Source organism: Cyprinodon tularosa, unplaced genomic scaffold (genome assembly GCF_016077235.1).
Source record: "Cyprinodon tularosa strain WSP-4 unplaced genomic scaffold, ASM1607723v1 ctg408, whole genome shotgun sequence".
NCBI classification, from domain to species: domain Eukaryota; kingdom Metazoa; phylum Chordata; class Actinopteri; order Cyprinodontiformes; family Cyprinodontidae; genus Cyprinodon; species Cyprinodon tularosa.
In genome coordinates, this window is record NW_024039128.1 from 249,146 (window position 1) to 276,779 (window position 27,634).

Here is a 27,634-nt window from a genome sequence, read left to right on the forward strand (position 1 = left end):
CGTGGTGAAAGTTCACGCTTGTGTTCATTTAGAGCAGAAATGGGGCTGCATGGAGTTTCAAATGATTTTGGATTTCTTTAGACACAAAGGATGTATTCATTATCTCAGAGCTTGCTTTCCTCTTCCCACAGCGCTGATGCATGCCGTGGTGTTTGGTAACGTGACCGCCATCATCCAGAGGATGTATTCCCGCCGCTCGCTGTACCACACCCGCACCAAGGACCTGAAGGACTTCATCAGGGTCCACCGGCTGCCCAAAGCCTTGGAGCAGCGAATGCTGGAGTGTTTTCAGACCACCTGGTCTGTGAACAATGGGATCGACGTCAGTGAGGTACATTTGAATCTGGAAATTAGAAATTATAATAAAAGAAACCGCAACAAAATCAATAAAAACCAAAAAAAAATAGATTAAAATTGCACACTGCAAATGAAATCAAAGAAAAGATTTGAATTTTAAATTTATATATAAATGTATTTATTATAAATTCAAAATAGACGTTTACCAAAAACCAAACAAATGTATACTAATTTATTTATATGAATGCCGGAAATAAAAAAAAGATTATAAAAACACTTTCATTTCATGTCCAGGTTTATTGTTCGTCCATAAATCTTGCCCTTCTGAGGCTGTGAAGGTAAATCTGTGTTTTTCGTTGTCCAATATTGTGTCACAAACCTAAAAAAAATAATGGACCAGTTAAATAGTCAGCAATTAGTCAGCTTTTGATTTTTTTCATATATAAACTGCCCCTACTCTCCATAAAAAGAGCTACTACTGCCGTAAAAACTCATAAAAACACCTAGAAAAAGTAGATTATATTCTATTATCTTTCATGTGAATCCCAGATTGTTCGTTCTTCTTTTCCTTTTCTAAAAAGTGCTTTATATCAGTCCTAGACTGTCTTTATCCATGCTGGATCAGATCCTGATGTTTGAAAAAGGAGGCAGAGAAAGCAGGATAAAGCTTTAGCCTCGCTGCATGCAGTTAGCCTAGCCTTGCAGCTAAACCAGGTCCTGGAAGAAGGACGTTTCTTGCACCATTAGAGAGAGAGAGAGACCAGTAAATCACCCGCAAACCGTCTGCACTGTGGCGGGAGGTGCTGAGCAAATACACTTCCTGTCACCTCAGGGTGCAGCTCTCGTGCACCAAGAACTCTCCTATTCCTTTGTTTTGCAGAGGAGCTGCTGCACATGAACAACTTCTAACGAGAGTGTATGGGCGATGATTTTTGTGCCTTAGGTTGCAAATACATATATGTATATATATATATATATATATATATATATATATATATATATATATACAGTGATGGGACTAACGGCGTTGAAAGTAACGGCGCTTGTTTTAGTAACGAGTAATCTAACTAATTACTTTGACTGTAACTATAATGCAGTTACCATTGCAGACACCCCGTTACTGCGCGTTACTCAGGTCGCACAATGAACCTTTTTTCATGATAGGACTCGTGCGCAGCTGCGTGAAGCTGACACCCCACCCACGTCAAAAAACTCTGCAAATAGACTGAATGGTTAGTGCAACGTTAGTGAAGATTTGTGCAGAAAAAAATATTGTTTGTGCTTCTTTTGTTTAAGAGATATTAAAAATTATTTTTTAGGTCATCCAGAGGTGCGCGCCTTGTCATGAGAGAGGGGAGGATGAGAATGGCTGATGTATAGTGAGATTCCGTCTGTCAGTTGGGAAGGTGGGTGTTTCTGCTGGTGGGTGTTAACGTACAGCACACACAGAGAGATGGAGAGTGAGGAGGACTCCAGCAGCAAAACAGCGTTTTCCACATGGAAATACTGGTGTTACGTCGAGCTGCGTTTCCCCACCACATAACGGTTTCCTCTGCATCTCCGCACAGCGCAGGCGGCAAGAGTCACCGCGCAAGCGACAGGAAACGCGCATGCTAGCTAAAGGCGCGCAACAGTCGCCCTGTGCTTGCGCCACAGGAGAACTATGGAGAGCGGGAACGATCAAATGATAGCCTATATGGAGAAAGGGAGAAATCTGGATGGATGGATGGATGGATGGATGGATGGATGGATGGATGGATGGATGGATGGATGGATGGATACTCTGACTTTTCAACCTACTGTATTTTTTATTTTAAACATTATTTGATGGCCTTTGTGGCAGGGATGGAGATCCATATTTTATGTCACACACAGAGTATAGATCTAGATAGATAGATGGATAGATAGATGTTACAGTATGTATAACAACCCAAACACACAGGATTTCAGAATTAGACATCCCCAGTTATTAATTTCATTCACTCACCAGATCTGAACGCCCTGTTATAAAACTTCACATGGCGTTCCCCCCTGATGTCATTTACGTTGAGTTGCAATAAATGCTAAACTCTCTGCAGGTTCTTGTCTTTGTCGTCCGCTCTATTCAGCTGGCTTTGGAAACACACGGCGAGAAGGTGGGGGCTGGGTGATGAGGGTTACGGGGGCGAGAAACGCAAAAGTAATGCAATAGTTACTTTTACTAGTAACTAGTTACTTTTATTGTCGAGTAAATCAGTTACTTTTTGGGAGAAGTAACTAGTAACTATAACTAATTACTTTTTCAAAGTAACGTGCCCAACACTGTATATATATATATATATATATATATATATATATATATATATATAAGATGGTGGCAGAGAAAGCTTACATGGAGCGCCATAATCAATTGGCTGGAATAGCGTACAGGAACATCTATGCAGAGTATGGGCTGGAAACCCCAAGGTCAAAGTGGAAAACACCTCCAAAGACAGTAGAGAATGATCAAGCCAAGATCCTGTGGGACTTTCAGATACAGACGGACCGCATGATAACGGCAAACCAACCGGACAAAAAGCAGAGGAAAGCCGTAGTGGTTCCCATAGCGATACCAAGTGACTGCAACATCAGAAAAAAAGAACATGAGAAACTAGAGAAATACCAGGGGCTCAGAGAAAAGCTGGAAGGTCAAGGCAGCAGTGGAACCCGTGGTCAATGGGGGGCAGTGACCCCCAAACTGGAGCAGTTACAGCAGATCCTTGGAAATACAACAGACATCTCGGTCCAGAACGGTGCAGTTCTAGGAACAGCAAAGCCTCTGTTAGAGGACCCCAGCTTGGAGGAAGCTATCACCCACGATGGATGTGGAAGAGTTTTTTATATATATATTTAAATATTTAATTTTTTTTCTTAATCAGACCGATTGGATGGGTGGGGCAGCATCCTAGCGCCCTCTAATGGCCAGCCACCAGTGGTGGATAGAGGAGGAAGGGTGGAGAGTGGGGGAGGGTGGGGCAACATGGAGGAGATCAGACATGTAGGGAGGGGGACGTGGATTAAATGCTAAGAGAAAAGAACGGATCCCTTAACAGATGGAAAATGATCTATTAAGGAGGGTGATGATGATGATGGTGTCAAAGTCTGGGAGAATAAGGAGAATCAGCCGCCATGAGGAGGTCAGCAGGGATTTTTACCATGTTAGTTATTTTGTGACTAATCAAGAGATGATTCCCAGTCTCTGGCCGATCTTTACCAATCTTTAGAAAGCCTGACATGCTATCTCTGATTTATTTTAACTCATACTGTCAGCTGTTATAAGATCCTTTGGACTCTTTACTTGTGACCCGTAGTAAACAAACAGTATTATTCATCAAGTCATTAGAAAAAGAACAAGGATCTATTTCTGCTGCTTTGAGCTGAAAAATAAAACAACAAATGGAATATAAGATACCAGAGGATATGCTTAATAAGTCAAGGAAACAGATTCCTGGGTCGTCTTTAGTCACTTTAGATTAATGTTACTGCTTTAAGCTTGTTTAGAGATTTTTCTTCCATTTGTTTTTTTATTAACAGAGCTTTCCCAAACTGGCCGCTGTGTTTTTTTTAAATATATAAGTTAAATGTTATACGTTTTTTGTTTTATTTTTTTTGTCTCTAACTTTCAAACTGAAGACATGAAGCTGTGTTCTCGCCCAGCTGTGTTTCCTCTCATCTTGATATCATTGAAGTAGTTCTTGAAAAGCCATCGGCTAGACGCTCTGCTCTCTTCAGGCAGAGAAGCTCTTATGTGGGAAATTGTTTTGTCTTTGCAGCTGCTGAAGGACTTCCCTGATGAGCTGCGGGCGGACATTGCCATGCACCTGAACAAGGAGCTGCTGCAGCTTCCCCTCTTCGAGTCGGCCAGCAGGGGATGCCTGCGCTCTCTCTCCCTCATCATCAAGACCTCCTTCTGCGCTCCTGGAGAGTTCCTCATCCGGCAGGGGGACGCCCTGCAGGCCATCTACTTCGTCTGCTCAGGCTCCATGGAGGTGCTGAAAGACAACACTGTGCTGGCCATCCTGGGTGAGTCTGTCCTAGCCTTAAACATACAGACCTAACAGATCACACAGCGAGACCAGGGAATCAGTGAGCTGTAATAAAAGACATTTGTTTAAAGAATGGGTTAAAGAAGAGGTTTCAACAGCTGTGCACGAAAAGATTATTTAATTTACTTCCTTTTTGCTCGACTTTATCAGGGCAGCCCAGAAACGGCGGCTGAAAGAAGTGTGCATCTCCTCAGAGAGAAAAAAAACTGAGATTTAATTTGATGTATCTTCTTATTTAAAAAATAAAAAAGCCATATCGTTCCACATTAGCTGGGGGTGTAAATAATAATCGTTTTGTATCGATGCATCGATCCAACAGCCGACGATCCGATGCATCGACACGTCCGCAGGAGAATCGATTCATGTTTTTTTCCTCCGGTCTATTTTTATCCATTTGCTCCTGGGCGTAATTATCCTCCCGTGCTGCGGTGGCGCTAAACCTATTTTGCCCTCCTACCTCGCTTCCTGGTTATACTCTTACAGCAGTGTGTTGCAGTGAGCTTTACACAGACATTTTTGATTTATGCTCAATATTGAAGCGTGGTCTGTGCTACACGCTGTGGGTCTAGATACGGCCGAGGCGGCGAGGAAGTGGGGGCGAGTTTAGTCCGACGACGGAGGGACATGAGGGCCAAAAAGAGCGGGGATCCAGGTGGAAAAAGGGTCCCAGCGTTCTCGCGCACCTCGCTCTTCTAGCGGGTCAAACTTCACGAGTTGTTTTCCGCAATTTCGGTCATAAAAACAAAACAAGCTGGCCTCCTGTCTGCGGCGCTGTCTGCGGTCAGCTACAATCTGGCAGAGGAGCAGCGGAGCGTCTGTGGAGGGGGCGGGGCGTCCGGAGCCGAGGTATTGCATTGCACTAATTGCACTGATTATGTGCAGAATTTTTTGATGCAACATTTCTACTTCTGTTATTTGCTGTTGTTTCTCAAAAAAAATGCAAAACAATATTACAGCTTTCATTGATTTATTTTAAATTTGAAATATTGTCTAGCCTGTAAGGTGTAAAAAAAAAAAATGAACCAATTAATCGAATCGAATCGTATCGTGGTGTATTCTTGAGTATCGAAAATAATTTGAATCGTTGGGTCAGGGAATCGATACTGAATCGAATCGCCATGATGGAAGTGATTTACACCCCTAGCATTAGCAGAGACATAGCCAGAAAAATGTAAAAATGGTTGCCAGGCAATAACCAATGTACACTGAGGTGGCGCCAAAACCTCAGGGTCAATCTACCCTAATCCAACAGGAATGAACACAACATCCATATTTTCTAAATAACTATACTTTCTTATAGCCTTTGCTAACAAATAGATGCATATATTTAAACATCCGTGCTGCATAAGTTTTAGCCAGTCCAACAATCCCCTTTAGCGACCCCCCTTTCAGACACTTAGACAGGTATGGGGCATTGCAGTCTAACAAAAGAAGCCAAACGACCCCCATTCCAAAGGGGGGGACCCGTTCATCTGTTCCAGTTTGCATGTTTTCTAAACAAAAACAAGTCTTTGTTGGGCTGCTGGATAAAACCTTAAACTCAACGCTATTCTTGACATTTTGAATTGAAAAATTCTTGGATGGGAAGAGAAACGTCTTCAAACTCCAGTGGAGCATTTGAATTTTTTTGGAATGTCTAAATTAAAGGTATAGTGGAAAAAACTTCTGGGGTGAACATATTTTCCATTGTCATTACTTACCTACTTTTATCACAAATTATTGTGCAAAAAAAATATATTTACATATACTAATATTTACATTAAATGGATTTTTAAGTTATTATCAAAGTAGTTATTTATTCGATGATTTCACTGAAGTGTGCAGAGACACATCTTTGCCCCATATAATACAAAATTTAGTTTTGAAAAGAGCATGAATTCTGCATATATCAGCTTTAATTTTGGTATTTTGATGTGCATAATTAACCACAGCGTTTTAGTTGTCAAATAATTGCCAATATATATGAAAAATAAGTTTGAACATTGAGAGTGTTACTGCTGCCACCGTCTGTATTAGAGGGGGAAAATATGGTAGGAGTGGCCACAGGGGTGGCCAATGATTGGCTAAGGGTCATCTCTGGCCCCCATCTAGCTCTGCCCCTGCACATTAGTTCATAGCTGAGGACATATGCACTTATATATATATATAAATATATACTTATATACAATAGAAATGATGGAAACATTAGTGGTCCAGTTAGGTCGATGTTTCATAATGAAGGTATAATTAATATTTAACACTTCCTCTTTATTACAGTAGTGATCCAATGAGAGTCATCAACATGGTTGTATGTATGAGGTTGGACCTCCGTTCATTGATTTCAGGTAGAACAATTTTACATCCCCTCATTTGGTTTCATCCAAGCACAGCAAATCTGTTTTTTCAATAAACTTTATGTGATAAAAGGAAGCTGATAAAGACTCGCCTGAAGGAGCAGACGGCTAGAAGCATTATCTAAAGCAGTGAGTGAACATTAGGTCACAGAAGGGGTCCTTATGAGTAATTAATAACGCTTTCTTTATATGCAGATGATATTCTCCTGTTCTAAAGCCTCCCACAAACAGCTGTACAAACATTATTCTGTTGTAGCTAGAATTTAAAGTTGCACAATTTAGACAAAACTGGAGGCAATGCCTGTTTGCAAAATCTCCCACCGACCGAACGACAGCTGATGTCAGAGCGATCACCTGTCGTTACGTCTGAGATTTTTACAGTAAATCTGGAGAAACTAGAACCAAACATGGAGAAGCAGCATCTATGCTCCACTGATCTGGAACAAACTCCCAGAAGACTGGAAAAGAGCTGAAGAGGGTTTCCTTTAAAGTCAGAGTTAAAAACCCGTTAGTGTAGAGCTGCCTTTGACTGATGGAGTTAAACTGGTAACTGAGGTATTATTGGTTTAAAGTATGGTCCAAGTGTTTGATTTGTTTTACTACCTGCTTTAAATCCGATTTTTATCTTCATTTGCTTTTACGCTGCTTTTATGCTTCTTCTATTTTATGGTTTAATTTGATTTATCTTTATACTGAATTATACTTAATGAATAAACTTGCCTTTCCTTTGAGCTTTAAAGGAAAAGTCCGGTCAGCAAGAAATAACCAATGGATCATTAATTATACCTAAAACTAATACGTCCACGGTGATTTAATGAATTTAGTGTTAATCAGTAAAAAATAAAAGTAATAATTTTCGTTGTGATCACTGAGTCTGGGAGCGGCCATTTTTGCCCAAATCTAGTAGCCCCTCCCTCCTGCCATCTTCCAGCAGTGACGCCACGGTGCGGTAAGCCTAGCGCCATTCTCCCCGCTTTCCAAGCTAAATCAATGGGAACTACTAGACACATCTGCAATCAACAACAATTATTGAAGATTTCCAGAGGACTTCACCATTGAAATTCACCAGAGCTATAGTGAAACTGACAATGCCCACGTGCATGGCAGCTGGATGCTGGAATACATCGGGTAAAAGTGGAAAAAAGAGTTATTCCACCTTTCTGATTCCTGATCCTCCACGGACGGGTTGGTCGTTGGATCGCCAACTTGAAGAGGGAGGATTTGCCATCGAACTTCTGGCCAGAGAAAAAACCCGTAATATGTAGCCAACATTTGGAAGAGAATGTTTTCAAGATGACTTGGATAATAGCGCGTTGTGACAAACTGTGGGTTTCCTGGATGGGGCCCCCTTTTACAGCTGCTTTTTGTGTCTCTGCTTCTGTCTCCTTGAACCCCAGTGGGCCTCAGCAGATGGCCGCTCACACTGAGCCTGGTTCTGCTGGAGGTTTCTTCCTTTTAAAGGGAGTTTTTCCTCTCCACTGTCGCTACAAGCATGCTTAGTGTTTAGTTAGTGCTTAGTTAGGGATTGTATTTGAGTCAATGAGTCGATGCAATCAGCTGGTTTTCCTTAGATAGAAAACTTTGAATCAATCTGACTGGATGATCTGGTTGAACTGGAAAGTGACCTGAGATGACATGTGTTGTGAATTTGGCGCTATAGAAATAAACTGAATTGAATTGAAACACCAGATACAGCACTGGGACTTGATCAACAGCCGATACCGCACCGTGACGTCACAAACCAGTAGGTGGCAGTAGTGTTCTTTGACAAACATGGATGCCTCCAGTAAAGCACATTCACATGAAAATTACTCTGAATTAAAAACACTGATCATTTATTGAACAGGATGGAATCATTTCAGATTTAAAGAACTTTCAGAAGTTTGAATTCTGAATATGAGCGGACTTTTCCTTTAAATCTCTGTATATTCTAGATTGCTCCTAAGAAGGAAATGTTTGCAGGCTTAGATAAAAGTCAGGGGCTATAACTAGATAATTATTTGTCTTTGATTTAATCTATTGAAATCCCTCCTAATTTAAGTAAATCAGGATCAGTCACAGATTTGGATAAAAAGGAAAAAACAGAAACAGAAAAGAAGTCAGGAATTAGAGATTTTTGCTAATATGAGCCTAAAACCTGCAGACCAGAAACCGACCACTGATTGGTAATTAGTGCATCTATTCTGAAAAGAAAAACAGGAGAACGGTCATTTAGCAAACATTTGGTACCAAATGTAAAATGAACCTCAATATTGTTGTATTGAAAGTAATCTAATTGTAAATCGTATGTTCAGACAAGCTATTGCTGCTGTCAAAGCAATCATTTCTCTAGCTGGCTCTCACAGTTGGAAATCTAATTTAGCTGGATGTGCCTCTAAGCCTTTGTACCACTACCTCAGAAAGCTGCTCCTCTGAGCCATGGATGTACTGATGGGTAACCAACAAAAAACAGCGTGTTGAAGACGAGGGGGAAGGTGACAGGCTTTCTTTTGCCATCATGGACAGATGTCTATTAAAAAGGTCAACATGTATTAGATGTGGAGTTCATTTCTGGGGGTGTGAATGGAGTGAATGAAATGCCCGCTGCTCTTATAATGTGCTGTGGTGCAGGTGATAATAATAAATAGATGTTACATCATTAAAACAGCATCATTATTATTAAAGAACAGCAGGGACCATGAACAGGACCCACCTTCTTCATTGGTTTAAAGAAAAACCAAGATGTTTCCTTCCCTGGTGATTCATGTCTGGATGTTTCACTGCAACAAACAAAACTTCCATTGGTGTTGGTTTTAAATGTTAATCACAAGTTTGTAGCCAATCTGTACATTTAAATAATCTGCAGAACTGTAGAAAAAGTGGGCTGGTTCGTTGCTGCTTCTCAACCTTATGGTGTAATGCTTTTATCTTGCTGCATGATTAATGGCTGCAGAAATGCTGCATATATGTTTTCCCAAACCACTGAGCAGTAAAGTGTTGTTACTTTAAATCATTTTTAGATGCTCGAAAGTTTTAAAGGTTGTTTGGTTCTGATAAGCAGGCGGGAATTCACCATTAGGCAATACTAGCCAGTTACCTAGGGCCCCAAGTTCCTGGGGGCCCCATAAAACCCTGTGTACATGAATAGTTAATACAACCATTTCTTATATGTGCACATTAATTATGGTTTTGATAAAGATCCTTTTACTAAAATGCAGTGATGGGCAGTAGCGCCGCTACATGTAGCGAAGCTATTAGTTTAACTACATGTTCCAGTAGCTTGACCGTAGCGTCGCTGCTTTATTTATCGAGTAACTTTCCTGTAGCGACGTTATTGCTTTGATCAAGTAGCGACGTAGCGTCCACAAACGCTACAAAATCCATAACTAAGAAATGAAACCAGGTTTTCTATTTTTGAAACAACAATCAGCCACAAAACTACTGTAAATAGCAGTTTCAGCTGACGCTCTTATAAGTGGCGTAGTAGCACAGGCACACTCAGTAGGGTTAAACAAGCGCACCCTTTCCCAGGCTGTCGTTCTATTGGCTGGAAAGGTTGCTAGGCGACGATCCAACTGCAATCCGAGAGAGAGCAAAAAAAATCCGCAAGCAGAGCCTACGGGTTTGCGAGCGTATCTGAGACTACCTGACAGGATGTTTACATAAATCTGTTTACTAGTTTGTCTACTAGTAATTACTTCAGTTTTTATTTTAATATGCTGATCATAAAGCAATGTTTACACTGTGTTATGTCATTGGCTGATCTTTAATAAATGTTTTAACTAGTGTATCAGACTCATTTTGAATTGACATTAGGTTGGTACAACGTTAAGTAACTTCTGATGTAGTTAAGTTACTGTTTAGTGTAACTTAGCTTGCTATAATTCTTTAGGTGGTAGCTTTGGTGTAGTGAAGCTTAATTTATTGTTGAGTAACTGATAGCTTAGCTCACTACACTGGACAAGTAGCTTGCCCAACACTGCTAAAATGGCATCAGAACGCTGATAATATTAAGTGTGTCTCTCAGTAATTTGTTTGACATTGTGGTTGAAACGGTCCTACTTAATGTGTTGGTGACACTGTTGCACGGGGGAATTTGTGCGTCTTTCTTCCTGCATGTGATAAAAATGGTCTTTGAGTATTCCAAAGCTAAAATGAATCTTCATATGTGTTATGCATATTTAAAACGTGCTAAAAATCACTCACTTTACTCACCTTTACTGTTTAGGAATTCATGTAATCTATGGGGTTCAATTACCTGCATAAATCCACTTCTGTTGTTAAAATGCTTTCATATTTTTTATGCATTTTATGATAATTATAAACTAAATGGCCTTAAAGGAAAAAAAATATAGTCTATTTTCATAAAAATATTTAATGATACATTTCTCAGTACTGACTGAAGCAATATGGTAAATGCTTTGTTTGGTTTCGTCTTTTTAAGGTTTTTCAGCTGCTTAATTAATGATTAACTGTAAACAACACAAGAAGAAAAATGAAAAAGGAAAAGATGAAACAACAGTTTGGTCATTGAGTGGAACCCAGTTTAATGTTCAGTAATCTTCAAGTGTGGGAATAGCACAGCAAAGATTTAATCACCTGACAGTTCTGGTGTTTGTTTTGTTTTTGTTGAACTCACGTTGACTTGCTGGACTTTACCTGTTAGATCGCTGATCCATGAAAGCAATCTTTGTGAGCTGGTGAATAGAGCCTGCCTGTGTGTAACTGAAGCCCATTACTAATCCAGCATTCTCTGATGAACTCTGGGCTTTTTTAAAGAAGAAACTCATGAAGACTATAGACTCATTTGGCAGCTCAGAGATGATAATGATGCAGATATGCTTTTCTTATTTTCCTTTGAGATTGTTAAAGCATTTTTAATTTGAATCAATGGGAAGAAGAATATGGAGCTAAAAGAGTCTAAATATTCACAAACTCACATGTGGGATCCACACATCTAAAGGATTAAATTTCAAACATCTAAAGCTCTAAAGGTCTTCAACCTTTTCCAGGCCAAGGACCCCCAAACTGATGGCGATATGGTGGGGGGACCACCTAATTTTAAATATACCGTATTTTCACGACCATAAGGCGCACCGTGCTAAAAGGTGCAGTCTCAGTTATGTGTGCCATTTCTGTATTTAACACACACATAAGGCGCACCGGAATATAGGGCACATTTTTTATATACAGGTACATGTCCTCTACTACCTTTAAATACCTCTACTGCGTATTTAAAAATAGAGCGGGAGCAAAACTGAGTATGACTGTGCTTTATTCATGTATTCATTACAAAGTATTAAAGGTACACTATGCAACCGGTGTTGATTTTCCAGCGAGGCTCCCCCCAGAGGGCGAAAGTAAAAGTGCACTGTCGTAAATATGCACAGCTGTTCTCCTGGTTTCTCCGTCAAGCCAGGCGCGGTTGTTTTGAGCTTAGCAGACAGGCGAACGCAACGAATGATCTGACGAGCGTGATGTGCCGCAAACGCGCTGCTGCTCGAGATGGAAAAATTGAATTTTTGCTGCTCGACGCGCCACGTCAACCAATCAGAGAAGCTGATCTGGGAGCTGGCAGGGAGAGAGACACAGCGCTGATGACACAGAGCGCTGTGATCACTCCTCTTAAACAGTTAATTGACGCCTAAATTAACTTAAAATGCAGGAATCTGCAGGCAGAATATGTTGGCTTTTATTATCCTGCTGCCTGCAGTTTGGATTATTTAGATGAAAAACACCTACCAGCCGCCACGGTGAACCGCGAGGAGGCGACCCGGCCAGAGGCTGCTGATGAAGGGATTCCTACTGTCGGCGCACCGCTGGTATGTGGGGGTCTGAGCGGCTCTTACTGAAAAAATATTGGAAGGCAGGATAATAATCTGAATGAACTGACTGCACTGATTACGTTTTCAGGTGTATTTTCTCACTTAAAAACATATTAAAACTACTTTATTCCCACTGATCACAGCAAATATAGCTGCAAGGCAGAGAAAGGATAGTGAAGCTCCGCTACGCGCGTCAGACACACTTTTGCACCGCGCAGCCAGAGCAGCAAAGCTGCTTCAGCCGCGCGTCAGAACTAACTGGTACAAGCAGTAAAAATGAAGCAGCAGACGCAATTTTGCTGATTTTGCTGCGTCCGGTGTGAAAGCAGCACTGCACAAAGATCGCCACTGTGCTAGCAACGAGAATGCTTTTAACTGGGGGCGTGTAGCAGTTCTCGCCGTAAAGCAAGACCGACTCTCGCAAGACTTCTGAGCCTGTGGGTGCGGGTCGGTGCTCCTGCAATTGCAGTATTTCCCCCACAGACCACCAGGGCGGCCGAGAATACCTTTGTTCAACCTGAAATGACTCATTTAATCATCCAAAACGTTATGGAACACATTAATTAACTGAAAACTGTTGCATAGCGTGCCTTTAATCAAACCGATCAAAGTCATCATCCTCTGTTTCTGAATTAAACAGCTGCCCTAAATCAGACATGCCAATTTCCCCTTCTTCTTCGCTGTCAGTCACTTTCCGTGCCGGGCGGCTCCTCGGAAATAATGCCGGCTTTTGCGAAAGCTCGAACAACAGAGCCAGCAGACACGTTAGTCCAAGCATCTGCAATCCATCCGCAAACGGTGGCGTAACTTGCCCGGCGCTGCCTTCCACTTTTCGTGAAACTGTGGTCTCCGTCTGTCATCCATCGCTCCCACGCCGCTCGCAGCCTTACTTTGAACGGCCGCTTCACACCGATGTCGAGCGGTTGAAGTTCCTTTGTCAGACCTCCCAGAATAACAGCGAGCACAGCGTTCATTTGTTTCACCATGTTTTTCACATCGGCTGTGAGATGGACACGCATGGAGTCACAGATTAACAGCGATGGTGATGCGTGGAAAAAAACCACCTGGTCTCCTTACATTCACCTCCCTCAGCCACTCTTTCATCATCTCCTCATCCATCCAGCCCTTTCATTTGCTTTAAAATCATATGTCATCAGAGGGCAGTGTTGCCAACTCCTCAGTAACGAAAGTAGTGCTACAAGTCGCTAGAAGTCGCTGAATGACGTCATTGTCTAATTTGCATATATATTTTTTTCCAACTTTTTTAAAAACGTTTTCTTTTTTCCCTTGTGGTCCACAAAGGAGCTTAAAAAGCATGGTAAAACATGAAAATTTTCAACCATACATTTTTTTTTACATTACATTAACAACAACAAAATCTAAATGGAACAAAAAAAGACTGCAAAGAATTAATGACAATGTGAGCAAATAATTTTAATTATTATTATTTTTTTTAAGCTAACTAGACAGGCTGTGCTTGCCTGCTCACAGAAATATATGGCAGGTTCAGCAACTGAGGGAGCTGACTCAAGCGTGATCAACCTGTGCTGTCAACCCGGCGCACACGCGTGGTTCATTTGCAGTCAGGACGCTGAGGGAAAACATGCTGTGGCTCTGAATCCAGCTCTGAGAGGTACTCCTCAGCCACTCTTTCATCATCTCCTCAATGAGGTGGTCTCAAAAGTCGCAGTTAAGAAAACATATACGGCGCACCGCACTAAAGGGCGCACCGCACATTTTGAGGGGAAAAAAAGACGTTTATGTGCGCCTTATAGTTGTGAAAATACGGTATATATATATATATATATATATATATATATATATATACTGTATATATATATATATATATACTGTATATATTGTATGAAATAGTGTTATATCCAACTGGTCCTATAGTCACTCTATTACAGATGGAGTAATGTAACTAAAGTAATCCCTCTCTGGGATTATTTAAGTATTTCTGATTCCTGGTTGATGGGACAGGTGTTGTGAATGAAACGGTGTCCAGCTAGAAAGAGCTCCTGTGTGTCGCTGAATGTGAGCATTGATGACTGAAAGACATCTTCTGCCTCCATTTATCTGTTTACTACAGTCTGTTGAATTCATGTTCATGTGGATTTAAAGACATTTCAATTAGTGGGAAAAATGCAGGGGGATCATAAAAAAAGTCTGATCAACTGAAACTTTGGTGACCCCCATGCAGTACCTCTTTGGACCCCTAGGGGTCACAGACCCCCTGTTGAAGACCTCTGATCTGCAGGATAAAATCCACACCTGGACACGTTGATTCAAACAAGCACATAAAATGTCCACATTCGCAGGAAACTTTTCACAAGAGTATTTGTGATGCATACAGAATTATTTTCTGATTTATATAAAACCAGTGGTCTTTGAACTTAACTCCAATCTACAATGGTTGGATTTGTATCAAGTTTTTTAAATATATGTTTTTATAAGATGGCATTAGCTACACAACAGTTCCACATAATAAACTAAAGTAATACCTAAATAAGAAAAATAGTGTAGTGTAAACCAACTTATTTTAATCAATGACAGCTAAATGTTTATTTAAAGAGGCTGGTTCAATTTAGCCCTTAAAAGGTTGTTAAATCATCCATCATTCGTCCTCACGTGGCTTCCAGAGTTCATCTCTACCCCCCTCTGCACTCTGCCCCGCATTCAAACTCTCTGGCTAGCCTCGAGAGCTAGACCCAACCACTCTGCCCAGCTCTGGTGACATCTGCCGGACATCTGGCTCAGATCTATTCAATTCATTTCAATTCTGTTTATTTCTATAACGCCAATTTACATCACATGTCACCTCAAGGAACTTTCCAGTTCACCAGATCATCCAGTTGGATTGATTCAAAGTTTTCTATCTAAGGAAAACCAGCTGATTGCATCGACTCATTGACTCTTCAGCAATCCCTCACACTAAGCATGCTTGTAGCAACAGCGGAGAGGAAAAACTCCCTTTGAACAGGAAGAAACCTCCAGCAGAACCAGGCTCAGTGTGAGCGGCCATCTGCTGAGGCCCACTGGGGTTCAAGGAGACAGTGTAACAGTGCTGTTTGACAGGACCCAAATGCAGACACAAAACTTAAGGTGGTTACCTGAATGTTTAATTAACCAAAAGTTCAAAAAAAGCAAAAATCTAAAAACATAAATCCACAAAAATCCTGAAAACCAAGAATACCCCCAAGAAGAAGGGGACAAAGTAATGACGACAAACCAGCAAGGAGTGACTGAACAGGAGGAGAATAAATGGGAGAGAGAAACAAAGACCAGGCTAATTAGCAGATTGGGAGCAGGTGTTGACAGAGGCAAGAAGGGAGCTGGGGAAAAGGAAACTGATACAAGAGGACAAATAGAAAATATCTAAGAACTCAAATACAATCAAAAATAACTAAAACACAAAAATAAAAAATAAGACCAAAGAAAACTCAGAGATATAACTTGAACAAAACCAAAACCATGACAGAAGAAGATTTAGAAAAAGAAGCATAGATACAAAAGGCAACTGTCAACCAGCTCCACAGGCGGCCCCGTCCAGGAAACACACAGCCAGGCAGACGAGCTCCGAGCCAGCTCCCATGTCAGAGGATGAAGAGAGCACATCCAGTTAGTCACAGTCAGAGAAACAGGACTACACTGGAAAACAGGCCAAGCTCCAACATCTAGAAACAAAGGTGTTGATGGCAGCAGCACAGCTGATATTTCTCTCCAGGATGGAGTCACAGCCAAACAGGAACAGACCAGATGAAGCTACTATGAGAAAAAGCAGAGAGAGCAGAACGTTAGAGATTGAACTAACAGATTCTGCAGAGTGGGAGAATAGAGATAGAATGAAGCAGAATGATGAAAAAGGGGTCCCTATGTCCTCCAGCAGTCTAAGCCTATAGCAGCAGAACTATAGAGATAGCTCAGGATAACCTGAGCCACTCTAACTAGAAGCTTTATCAAAAAGGAAAGTTTTAAGCCTAGCCTTAAAAGTAGACAGGGTGTCTGCCTCACGGACTAAAACTGGTAGTTGGTTCCACAGGAGAGGAGCCTGAGAACTAAAAGATCTGCCTCCCATTCTACTTTTAGAAATTCTATGAACCACTAGTAAACCTGCAGATTGAGAGCGAAGTGCTCTGTTAGGAACATAAGGAACAATCAGATCTCTGATATAAGATGGAGCTTGGCCATTTAAGGCTTTATATGTGAGAAGGAGGATTTTAAATGTACCGCTATCCTCCTCCAATCTGGTGCAGGAGAGCGTGGCAGAGCAAGGCAGATTTTACTGACCGTACCCCACTGTGTAGCAAAGAGAGATGAAAGTAACGAAGTCCTACTCTTTCAGTGATTGGCTTATAGCTAAATGTCCATGTAATATACGTTCTTGTGATTGGCTGAAATAGTGAGGTTAGGTAATTGGTTGCAAATCATAGCTCGTTAAAAATGAAAATCAAGTGAGGCTCAAAATTCAGCACACAAATGCATTGCTGTTCAAATACCACTTTATAAATAAAGATTAAATTCCATATGCATCAGAAATACTTTTGTGAATATGTCTATTTTATGTGCTGTTTGAATTATTCTGTGCATGTGTGAATCTCAAATGTGAGTTTGTGATTATTGAGACTCTTTTAGCTCCATATAAGAATTCAGCTAAACCTTTAGCTAGAATAAGAAGTGCAATTTTTGGCCGTTGTAGGAAAAATTGTGGTGCAATCTTTGCTTGTGGCTCTAAATCTGCTGCACTGCGATGCGCTGTGAGACACGTTTAAAGATGGCCGCTATGTTTCAGTCATGTCCATCTCTAAATGTTTCTCTGATTGATTTTATTGCAAACAGATGCCTGGTTGTTTGTTTTGGGAATAAACCTGATCAGAGTTGGATGCTGAGTATTTGCAGCTGTTTAAATTCAGAATAACTTTCACTGGAGTTGGTCCAGTCACCACCTGGGTTCATCCGCTCTGATTATTAAATAATGATTAAAACACAAACTGTGATGTAACACCTTCAGCAGCCTGTCAAATGGGCCTAAATTGACCTTTACTTCGACCATCACACTAAGTAACAACAACGATGACGGTTTGCATGACTTCAAGCTGAAGCAAATGCATGTGACACAAATAAAAACACTGACCTTTTATTCTTCTACACCCCCGCTTGGCTAAGATACACAATACTTTTGGACAGATCCATGAGGAAGATGAAAGGATGAATTTGCTCCGCTAACTCAGAAAGCCCCCCCCCCCCCCTCCCCCAGCTGCTTCATTACATTCAGTATAACAGCAGTAGGTGTGAAACACGGGATGAGAAATCACACTTGAAAGGAGCAAAAGCTGAAGCAAAACAAACCAACTCTGACAATGTTAATGTGAAGCAGGACTAAAAGACATTGATGCTGATTTGAAACGTTTTTATTCCCCACCTTCGTCACTCGCAGCTACACTTACTAAAATCAGACGGACGCACGGAAATGTCAGATTAAGGTTTCATTGTTGAGGCAGCAGCTTTCTCTGCAGCTGTGGTTTCTTTCGGCTTCACCTCCACCCATCCTCCCTCTGAAAAGTCAACAATAGAGGAGCTGAAATTTGAGTAAAGTAAAGAAGACAGCGAATTATTAGAACAGTGATGGCAGGACGTGGAGGTGTTCAGTGGAAAGTGAAAGTGTGCGGCCACCTTCGCATGATGTTCCTCTGCTGTTTCTCCCCTTTCCCCTCTTTTTAGTCCACCTCCACACTCCGTCCTCCATCTGCAGTCCCGTCCCCGCCTCCTTCCATCATTTCTGTTTCCTCTTAGCTCATTTCTCTTCTTTTTTTCTCCCTTTTCTTTGCTCAGCCCCCATGAGTCTGTCACATTTCCTTTCATCCAAAAAAACACAGAGGCTTTGTCAGTCAAAAGGCCTTCAAATTACAGTTTCCCCTTATAGACAACAATACATTTCCTGTATTTTTTCTGACATTACGACTGATAATAAAGGATCTGAAAACTGTGAAAAATGTGACTGCAGGAAATAACAGACTAAGCAGCGCTGCTGTTATAAAAAATTTTTCCACATTTTTTTATTAACTGAGAAGCAAAAGTTCTCAGTGATTTCTCTGAAGAAATTATAAACGGCAAATCTGGATTGTTTTTTTTTTTTTTTTATTATTTATTTTTATAGAATTTTCTACAGGTATATAACGAAAACATGACAATGATTAATGTCCTTTAGTGAATCCTTTAGCATTTGTCACAAAAAAAAAACAAACAAAAAGAAAAAAAAAAAAAAAAAAAAAAAAAAAAACGACAACAAAAAAAAGCATTAGACACACAATAAATAATATTATATAAAAATTATTTGTTCATTTACACTTTGGACATACTGAAAGTAAAAAAACACACTTTATGGAGTTTCAACCAAACAATTAGGAGTGTCCACACCTTTATTCATAACAAATGAGATAAAGTAGAACAAAGAAAAGAGGGGAGGATAGGGGTTCTTTATGGCTTCAATTGTTCTAGAATGGGTTTCCAAATTTTGTAGTATTTTTGAGGACAGTTTATTAAATCAAATCTAATTTTTTCTATGTGCAAGATTCCTGTAAATTCCTTGATCCAAGATTCAAAATTAGGTGGTCTGTCAGCCTTCCACTGCTTTAATATGCATCTTTTGGCTATCATCATGCCATAGGAGACCACTGTTGTTACATCACGACCCAATTTGTTAAGAGTGTCCGAGACACCAAAGAGGGCTGTTTCTGGATCGGGTTTTATGTTAACTTTAAGGGCGCGAGAGTACCATTCAAATATTGAGGTCCAGAAACCTTGAATATTTGGACAAAGCCAAAATTGATGTGCTAATGTGCTGTCCCATATTTTACATCTGTCACAGAGAGGTGATGTTTGTGGGAAAATTTTGTTTAACCTTGTTTTTGAGTAATGTAACCTATGAACTACTTTATATTGTATTACTTGCAATCTTGAGTTCACTGAGCAATAGTGTATGTCACCCAGTGCTCTGCTCCATACATCGTCTTTGATTGTAATATTGAGATCCTCCTCCCACTTTTGCTTTATATTTAACGTTGAACATTCAGACTTACTTAAAAAATAGCGGACCAATGAGGAAATTAAACCCTGGGACTCTGGTGGGCCGAGCATGATTTTGAACAAATCATTATCCAAAGGGAGAGAGTCAAAATTTGGCAAATTATCCCTAACATAATTTCTTAATTGTAAAAATCTAAAAAAATGACTCTTAAGTAGACTGTATTTTGCTTCTAATTGTTCAAAAGAACAGAATTTTTTATTTATATATACGTCTTTGATTGACACTATACCTTTACTGGACCATTCTCTAAAAACAGCATCTGTAAACGACGGAGGAAATGCATGATTATGCCATATTGGAGCATGAATGGACAGATTAGGAAGTTGGCAATATTTTCGAATCTGTAACCAAATTTTCTCACATTGCTGTATGATAAAATGTTCTCCTCGTGTAGAGGTCCGGGGTCTTGGTGATGCAAAAAGAAGTGCCTGAAGAGATGATTTTGAAACTGAGCTATGTTCTATTGTTAGCCAAGATGGGACATTTTCTGAAGTAGCTAAATCTGGAGTCATCTGCCAGTATATCAACACTCTGGCATTGGCAGCCCAGTAATAATGTAGGAAACATGGTAGGCCCAAACCACCACACTTCTTTGGCTGTTGAAGATGTGTTTTTGATATTCTATGTGATTTGTAGCCCCAGATAAATGGCAGGATAACCGAATCAATCAGCTTGAAGAATTTTTTTGGGAGATATATTGGAATGTTCTGAAATAAATAAGTAAATCTCGGGAGGGAAACCATTTTAATTGTATTAATCCGACCAATAAGTGACAGAGGCAGTATTCTCCATTTTTCTATATTCTCTTTTAAGGAGTTTAATCTAGCAGTAAAATTATACTTAAAAAGAGAATTTGGATTTTTTGTTATTCTGATACCTAGATATTTAACTTTATCTGAAATGTTGAACTGAATTGAGGATAGAAACGCGGGATCTAAATCTGCTGAGAGAATCATGAGATCACTCTTTTGCCAGTTTATAGTGTAGCCAGAGACGGCACCAAAACCATTTATTACATCCAATAGTGTAGGGATTGAGAGCTCAGGATCCGATAAGAAAATGGCAATATCATCAGCGTATAACGATATTTTATGATCAACTCCTCCAATTGTTATGGGTTTAATATCTGGGTTTTCTCGGATACTGATGGCTAGGGGTTCGATGGCAAGGGCAAATAACAATGGCGAGAGTGGGCACCCCTGCCGTGTGCCTCTTTCCAATAAAAATTGAGTAGATCTATCTTGATTGGTGACAACTGAGGCAGTCGGGTACATATAAACTAAGTGTACCCAGGAAATAAAGGGTTCCCCCAACCCAAATCTTTCAAGAACCTTGAACATAAACCCCCATTCAACTTGATCAAACGCCTTTTCGGCATCTAAATATAGTATAGTTTGTTTTGACGTTGCTGGAAATTTGTGATATGTGATGTTTAGCACTCTTCTTGTATTAAAAAAAGAATGTCTGTTAGGGATAAACCCTGTTTGATCTTTGTGTATAATTGATTCAATACAAGAATTTAGTCTGTTGGCCAGAATTTTTGTAAAAATCTTACAGTCTAGATTCAACATAGATATAGGGCGATATGATGCAGGGTTTGTGTCGTCTCTATCTGGTTTGAGTATAAGGGCAATGTTTGCATCATATAAACTGGGCGGAAGCGTTTTTGTAGCCATTGAGTGAAGCAGCATCCTATGCAAGAGTGGAGATATTTGTCCAACAAACTTGTTATAAAATTCAGCTCCAAACCCATCTGGACCTGGGGCTTTCCCAGAGGCGAACGATTTAACAGAATCAGAGATCTCTTTCATGGTCAGTGGTTGGTTTAAGACCTTTCGAGTAGGACTCTCAAGCATTGGGATGGGGACTCCCTCTAGCCAGGAATCTATGTTCCCCTGTGCTTTTGTTCTGTATAATTCCTTGTAAAACTCTGTGAAACATTTGTTTATAGATTTTGGAGTAGTAATAATTTCACCTGTGTTGGACCTAATTTTGTGTATTGCTCTACTGTTCTGTTGGCCTCTTAGTTGTCGAGATAGGAGAGTATGTGGCTTGTCTCCAAGCTCAAAATAACGCACTCGTAACTGAGAAATTTGGTAACTTACTTGCTTTGTCAAAATAGTATTGTATTCATATTTAAGAGTAAGAATTTCTTGCAGTGTAAAACTATTCATATTTTTTTTTATACCGTATTTCTAATTCCGATATCTTGTCATTAATCTCCTTCAGTCTCGAGTTTCTAATTTTTCTTTGCGATGCCTCATATGAAATGATGTGTCCCCTCATGACTACTTTAAATGTTTCCCATAAATTTGAATCTGATGTATCTAAAGTGTCATTAGTGTTTAGGAAATCATCTATTTTCTGTGACAAGTATTTACAAAAATTTATATCATTAAGCAAGTATGGTTGTAATCTCCATGTTGAGCTTTGTTTTGGAATATTAAAATTTAAATTTATACTCGTGGGCGCATGATCTGAGATCAAAATATTATGATATTTACTATCAATAACATTTGGTAAAAGTTTGGAGTCCAACAGAAAAAAGTCAATACGCGAGTAAGAATTATGCATTTTGGAAAAGTAAGAGTAGTCTCTCTCTCTTGGATGTTGTAATCGCCAAATATCTACTAGGTTAACAGATGAAATTAAGTTATTCAAGGTTACTGAAGCATTTGATGGTACAGGTTGTCTTCTGGATGATCTGTCCATATGCCAATCCAAAACCAAATTATAGTCCCCCGCAATGATTAAATTAGTATTTATCAAATCTGGTATATTATCAAAAGCTTTACGAAAAAATCCTGCATCATCTACATTTGGACCATATATATTTACTAGAGTGACATGTTGAGAATACAACTCCCCAATAACAATCAAAAACCTACCATTAGGATCATTTATTGTGTTTATGTGATGAAAGGGGATATTTTTTTTTATTATTATGGCTACTCCTCGTGCTTTGCTAGAAAAAGTTGATTGATATACCTGTCCTGCCCAATTACATTTCAAACGTGTCTGATCACGAGGCCTGATATGAGTTTCCTGTAAAAAGGAAATATCAGACTTAAGAGATTTTAAATGTGTAAAAACTTTAGCTCTCTTAACATGGTTACCCATACCTCTGATATTCCAGCTAACCATTTTGAACCCCTCATCATTCTTGTTATCCCTTGTCATCAAAAACTTTAGGGGTCATTTTCTGCAGAGCGGACAAATTTAGTACTCCATAAAAATACAGATAACAAACAAAAAACTGAAAAAGACACACATAAAAACCTATCCTCCCTTCTACCCTACTTTCCCAAACAAAGTAGAGGAAACAGACCCAGCCTAACATCTATCTAAGGGGGTAACCTCTAACAGTGTATGTGGCAATTATACCATTTAGCTGTTAGAATCACAAAAACTATTCTAAAGTTGCATTCCTCCGACATATTTATATAAATTGTAATATCAAAACACTATTAAACAAAGAAAAAAAGGCACACAAAAAGCTTGGAACCGAAATAGGTATATAACTTTTCTTCAAACTTAAACATCTTTATGAAAAAAAAAAAAAAAGTGCTTAATCTACCTCCAACATTACCTGAGATCCCTCTCCAACGTGCTTATGCAGATGTAAAGTGAATAGCACAGTTAAGGTGTAAACCTGAATTAATATTGTTCTACTTTGGAGCTCTCTTCAGTTATTCTCTTCAGTCATGATGCCTCTCACGAAAGCGTTGGCTTCTTCAGGGGAGTTGAACGTGTGTATTACGTTGCCATGGGTAACGCGTAGCCGAGCTGGATAGATGAACCCCGTTCTGTGGCCCGCATCTTTAATCTTTTTCCTCGCGTCCTCGTAGAGTTGACGACGTTTCACAATCTCTGCTGGGAAGTCAGGGAAAATGTGGATACGTTGGCCCTGATACATCAGTGGAGAGTGTTTAGCGGCTAGTTGCATGATGCGTTCCTTGACTCGGTAATTGTGAATCCTTGCTATCATAATACGGGGCCTTTTAGCATCCAATGGCCGGCTTCCTAGCCTATGCGCCCGATCCACTTCAACAGGCTGTGGGAAGTGTTCGTGTCCGAAAAGTAACGACAGCAATCTCGAGACAAATTCAGTTGGTTTCCCAGCTTCGACATTCTCCGGCAGATTCACAAGCTTTATGTTCTGACGTCTGGAGCGGGCCTCTAAGTCGATAACTTTCTCATGCAAGGCCTTATTAGCTTCCTCCAGCCTCGACACTAGTTGCTCCACTTTTGCCAACCTGCAGTCATGTTCGCTGGAAGCACTTTCCAAGGCGCACAGGCGTTCTCCATGTTCTCTCAGGGTAGTTTGGTTCTCTTCCAAAGCAGTTTGTATTGAGTTAAAACGTTCGTCCATTTTGCGACTCATTTCTCCGATAGCGGAGAGGATAGCCGCGGTGTCTGCTGAGGCATTAGCAGTTAGCTCATTTAGCATGTCGCCGTCCTGCTCTTTCTCTTCAGATTTTTTCATTGTCCCTTGCTTTTTTGGACCCATTTCCACATATAGTCGCCGACCAAGCGAATAAATTGTGTTTTCCGCTAGGTGTTTATGGTGTCAAAGTATTTTGTAAAGTAAAGACTCGATTTATCGGAGGAGCGCACTGAAAACACGTCTACCTTCTCATGTGCGTACCCCCATCCCAAATCTGGATTGTTAAAGAATGTATTGATCCTCCTGCTGCAAGGCGACAAAACACAGAGCAAAGGATATATGTGTTGCAGAAATTAATTTGGACATGAACCTTGACTTTAGCCCCCCATGGAGGATCTGACCTAGCCTCGTGAGACCATCCTGATCTCGCGAGCTTTCAAGGTTTCACTCGCAGATCAGTCTGGAGACTCTCCGTTGAATAAAATTTGGAGCCGTTCACCAAAGGAACGTCCAATCAGCGTTGGCTTTGAGGCGGGTTGAGGTGTGACGCAACGAATAGCGCGACAGTTCAGTCTAAAGAACATGGCGGCTTCAGCCGGTGAAACTAGCGTTAGCGTGGCTATCGAGCAAGTTTTATCGGAATTACAGAGTATTTCTTCACTGAAAGAAGAGCAAAACACTGCTCTGGAGGCTTTTCTCAGAGGAAAAGATGTTTTTGCTCTTCTCCCGACTGGTTTCAGCAAGAGTTTGATCTATCAATTGGCTCCTCTTCGTCGTCGCTATGTCAGTACGTTATATGTTTCGTTGATCTGATTGGTTTATTTGGCCCGTCTATCACCAACATAGGCCAATCAGCTAACCAGTATTTTCGCCCCTTCCCAAAATTACTTCAACGGAAGGTTTCCAGATGGATATGCGGAGCAAATCCATCTGGCGGAGTCAGGTTAGATCTGACCTCCAATTTTTATCAAATTTATTTTTGTTCTTTGCGGCTTGTTTATCATTTAGTTTTTTTCAGGCATTAAAGGAAAAGTCCAGTCAGCGAGGAATAATCAATGGAGCATTATCTATACCTGAAACTAATACGTTAGTGGTGATTTAATGAATTTATTGTTAATCAGTAAAAAAAATTAAAACAATTTTCATTGTGATCACTGAGTCTGGGAGCGGCCATTTTAGCCCAAATATAGTAGCCCCTCCCTCCTGCCATCTTCCAGCAGTGACGTCACGGTGCGGTAAGCCTAGCGCCATTCTCCCCGCTTTCCAAGCTAAATCAATGGGAACTACTAGACACATCTGCAATCAACAACAATTATTGAAGATTTCCAGAGGACTTCACCATTGAAATTCACCAGAGCTATAGTGAAACTGACAATGCCCACGTGCATGGCAGCTGGATGCTGGAATACATCGGGTAAAAGTGGAAAAAAGAGTTATTCCACCTTTCTGATTCCTGATCCTCCACGGACGGGTGGGTCGTTGGATCGCCAACTTGAAGAGGGAGGATTTGCCATCGAACTTCTGGCCAGAGAAAAAACCCGTAATATGTAGCCAACATTTGGAAGAAGAATGTTTTCAAGATGACTTGGATAATAGCGCGTTGTGACAAACACCAGATACAGCACTGGGACTTGATCAACAGCCGATACCGCACCGTGACGTCACTAACCAGTAGGTGGCAGTAGTGTTCTTTGACAAACCACTTTGACAAAAGTGCTAATTCTGTTGGAAATAAATAACATTTTCATAAATAAAAAGAATCAAGGTTATAATCAGGAGGTCCTTTGCACATATTTAAGATTCTTTTAAAGGTTTATTTTTTCTGAAATTAATTTAATGATTATATGCTGGCCCATTGCCTACAAAATCAGTTGTCCTCGGATAGGAGATAATCATTTCAACTTGATTAAAAAAAGAAAAAGTTATAATTGAATTGAGTAATTTGTTTACCAAATGAAAGAGTACATTGTAATATGTATTTAAAACTTCAGTGAGTTTTGAACAATATTTACTATTATTTTGCGATTGCTCAAAATGTGTCCCACACATTTGTCACCACCATCAGATATAAAAGCAATAAAATCAGGCAACTAAAAGGTCAACTATATTCCTGATGACCCTATTTTCAAATCTTCAGCTCTACTGCATGCCTCGAGTTCACTCAAGCTCCTGTAAGATTGCTATTTTCTCTTTAATTTATTCATATCTTTCGACACTGCTAATGTCACAACCATAACATGTCCACACCGTCTCTTTTGTATAAAAAATATTAGATTAGATTATGACATAAATGTTTACTTTTTAAGAAGAGGTCTAAAGTAGCTAGCAACAGAGGGGGAACAAGATGGCTAATGTGAAAAACTCATGCATATCATTTGTCACCACCCTGCATAGGTGGATTAAACAACAACAATTTTCATTCCCAACCGTTATCTCCAGTGACGATATCGCTTTTGGTCTAATATTGCAAAGTAAAACTGATGAGCTCTGTATTAATACGATTGTATGTCTAGCTAAATTTTTCATTCATAAAAAACCCTGTGGTGTCGTCGTACAGAGTGAGCTGTAGCTGCGTACAGTGTATGCCTGGCTTTAAGTGTAAGAAAAGCTCAACCATTAATTTATTGGGACTAATTTGCATATTTAAAAATGCTAATTCCTGTTCCACTCAGGAATGTGGTCCAAATAATGAAAGGGGCAACAGTTTGTAACTAGGATTAAGGATAGAAGAGGGATGAACCAGCTGTTTTTTTTTTAAGTGCCGTGAGAGGACTTGTGTTGTGCTACATAAATTAACTGAACTGTAAAAAAAATTATAAATTGAATCAAACTGCTCATTATAAAAAAAACAATCTGCTCAAAAAGGACTCAGACCACTTAGAGACAATCTGGATCAATCAAGTGAGAGGTGGGTCCCCTGGAGGGGGCTCAGTGGAACTGCTTTGAAATTTGTCACAGTAAAATAAACAGCTAAACTTAACTTAAAGGCTATATTTTCTTTTTTACTTAAACGAGAATGTAGTTTTCTTTCAATGCAATCTGTGATACTGACATGGGCGTAGGTTTGCACAGGGACCATAGAGACATGTCCCTACCAAAATTTTGGACCGACCTACTTGTGCCTAGCAATAACTGGATGTGACCAACATCTTTATTATTTCCAATCCAGCGTTGATGCAGCAGTGGCGTCTTTTCCTCTTGCAGCTCCTCTGCCTGGTAGCTGCAGCTGCCTGCTGTTTCCTTCCTTTCACATAGCAGCGCATGGAACTGAGCTGTTTAAGTCCACTCTCTCATTTTCCTGCCTTAAGTTCCACCTTCTCTCTTTCTGATTGCTTGTTTTCTAGTCTGTATGTGTGCTCGTGCGTGCTTGGAGCCTGAAATACAAAAAACATTACGCTAGAATACGGCGGTTACCAAAATTAGGCTACGAAACTAGTCCTAACCCTTTTCTAGATTTCCACACGGTCCATTAGTAAATTAGTACAAACATTAATGTCTGGTCAATAATGCTTGAATCTGGCTGCTTATTTTGGATACTATTACATTAAAAATAAGATATTGTTATATTGTCTTTTAGGGATGCACGATACTGGGATTTTGGCCGATATCCGATATGCCGATATTTTAAAACTCACATAGCCGATAACCGATATCGATACCGA

At 40.1% G+C, this 27,634-nt stretch overlaps 1 protein-coding gene across 2 annotated transcripts in view; it reads left to right on the plus strand.

Moving 5' to 3' along the window:
• Positions 1 to 27,634, plus strand: part of kcnh3 (potassium voltage-gated channel, subfamily H (eag-related), member 3) — a 138,320-nt gene that overhangs the window by 95,392 nt on the left and 15,294 nt on the right. For both annotated transcript variants that reach the window (XM_038298480.1, XM_038298481.1), the window contains exons 8-9: positions 132 to 331; positions 4,089 to 4,338. In XM_038298480.1, coding sequence (XP_038154408.1) covers positions 132 to 331; positions 4,089 to 4,338 — 450 coding nt within the window. The remainder of the gene's footprint in view (positions 1 to 131; positions 332 to 4,088; positions 4,339 to 27,634) is intronic.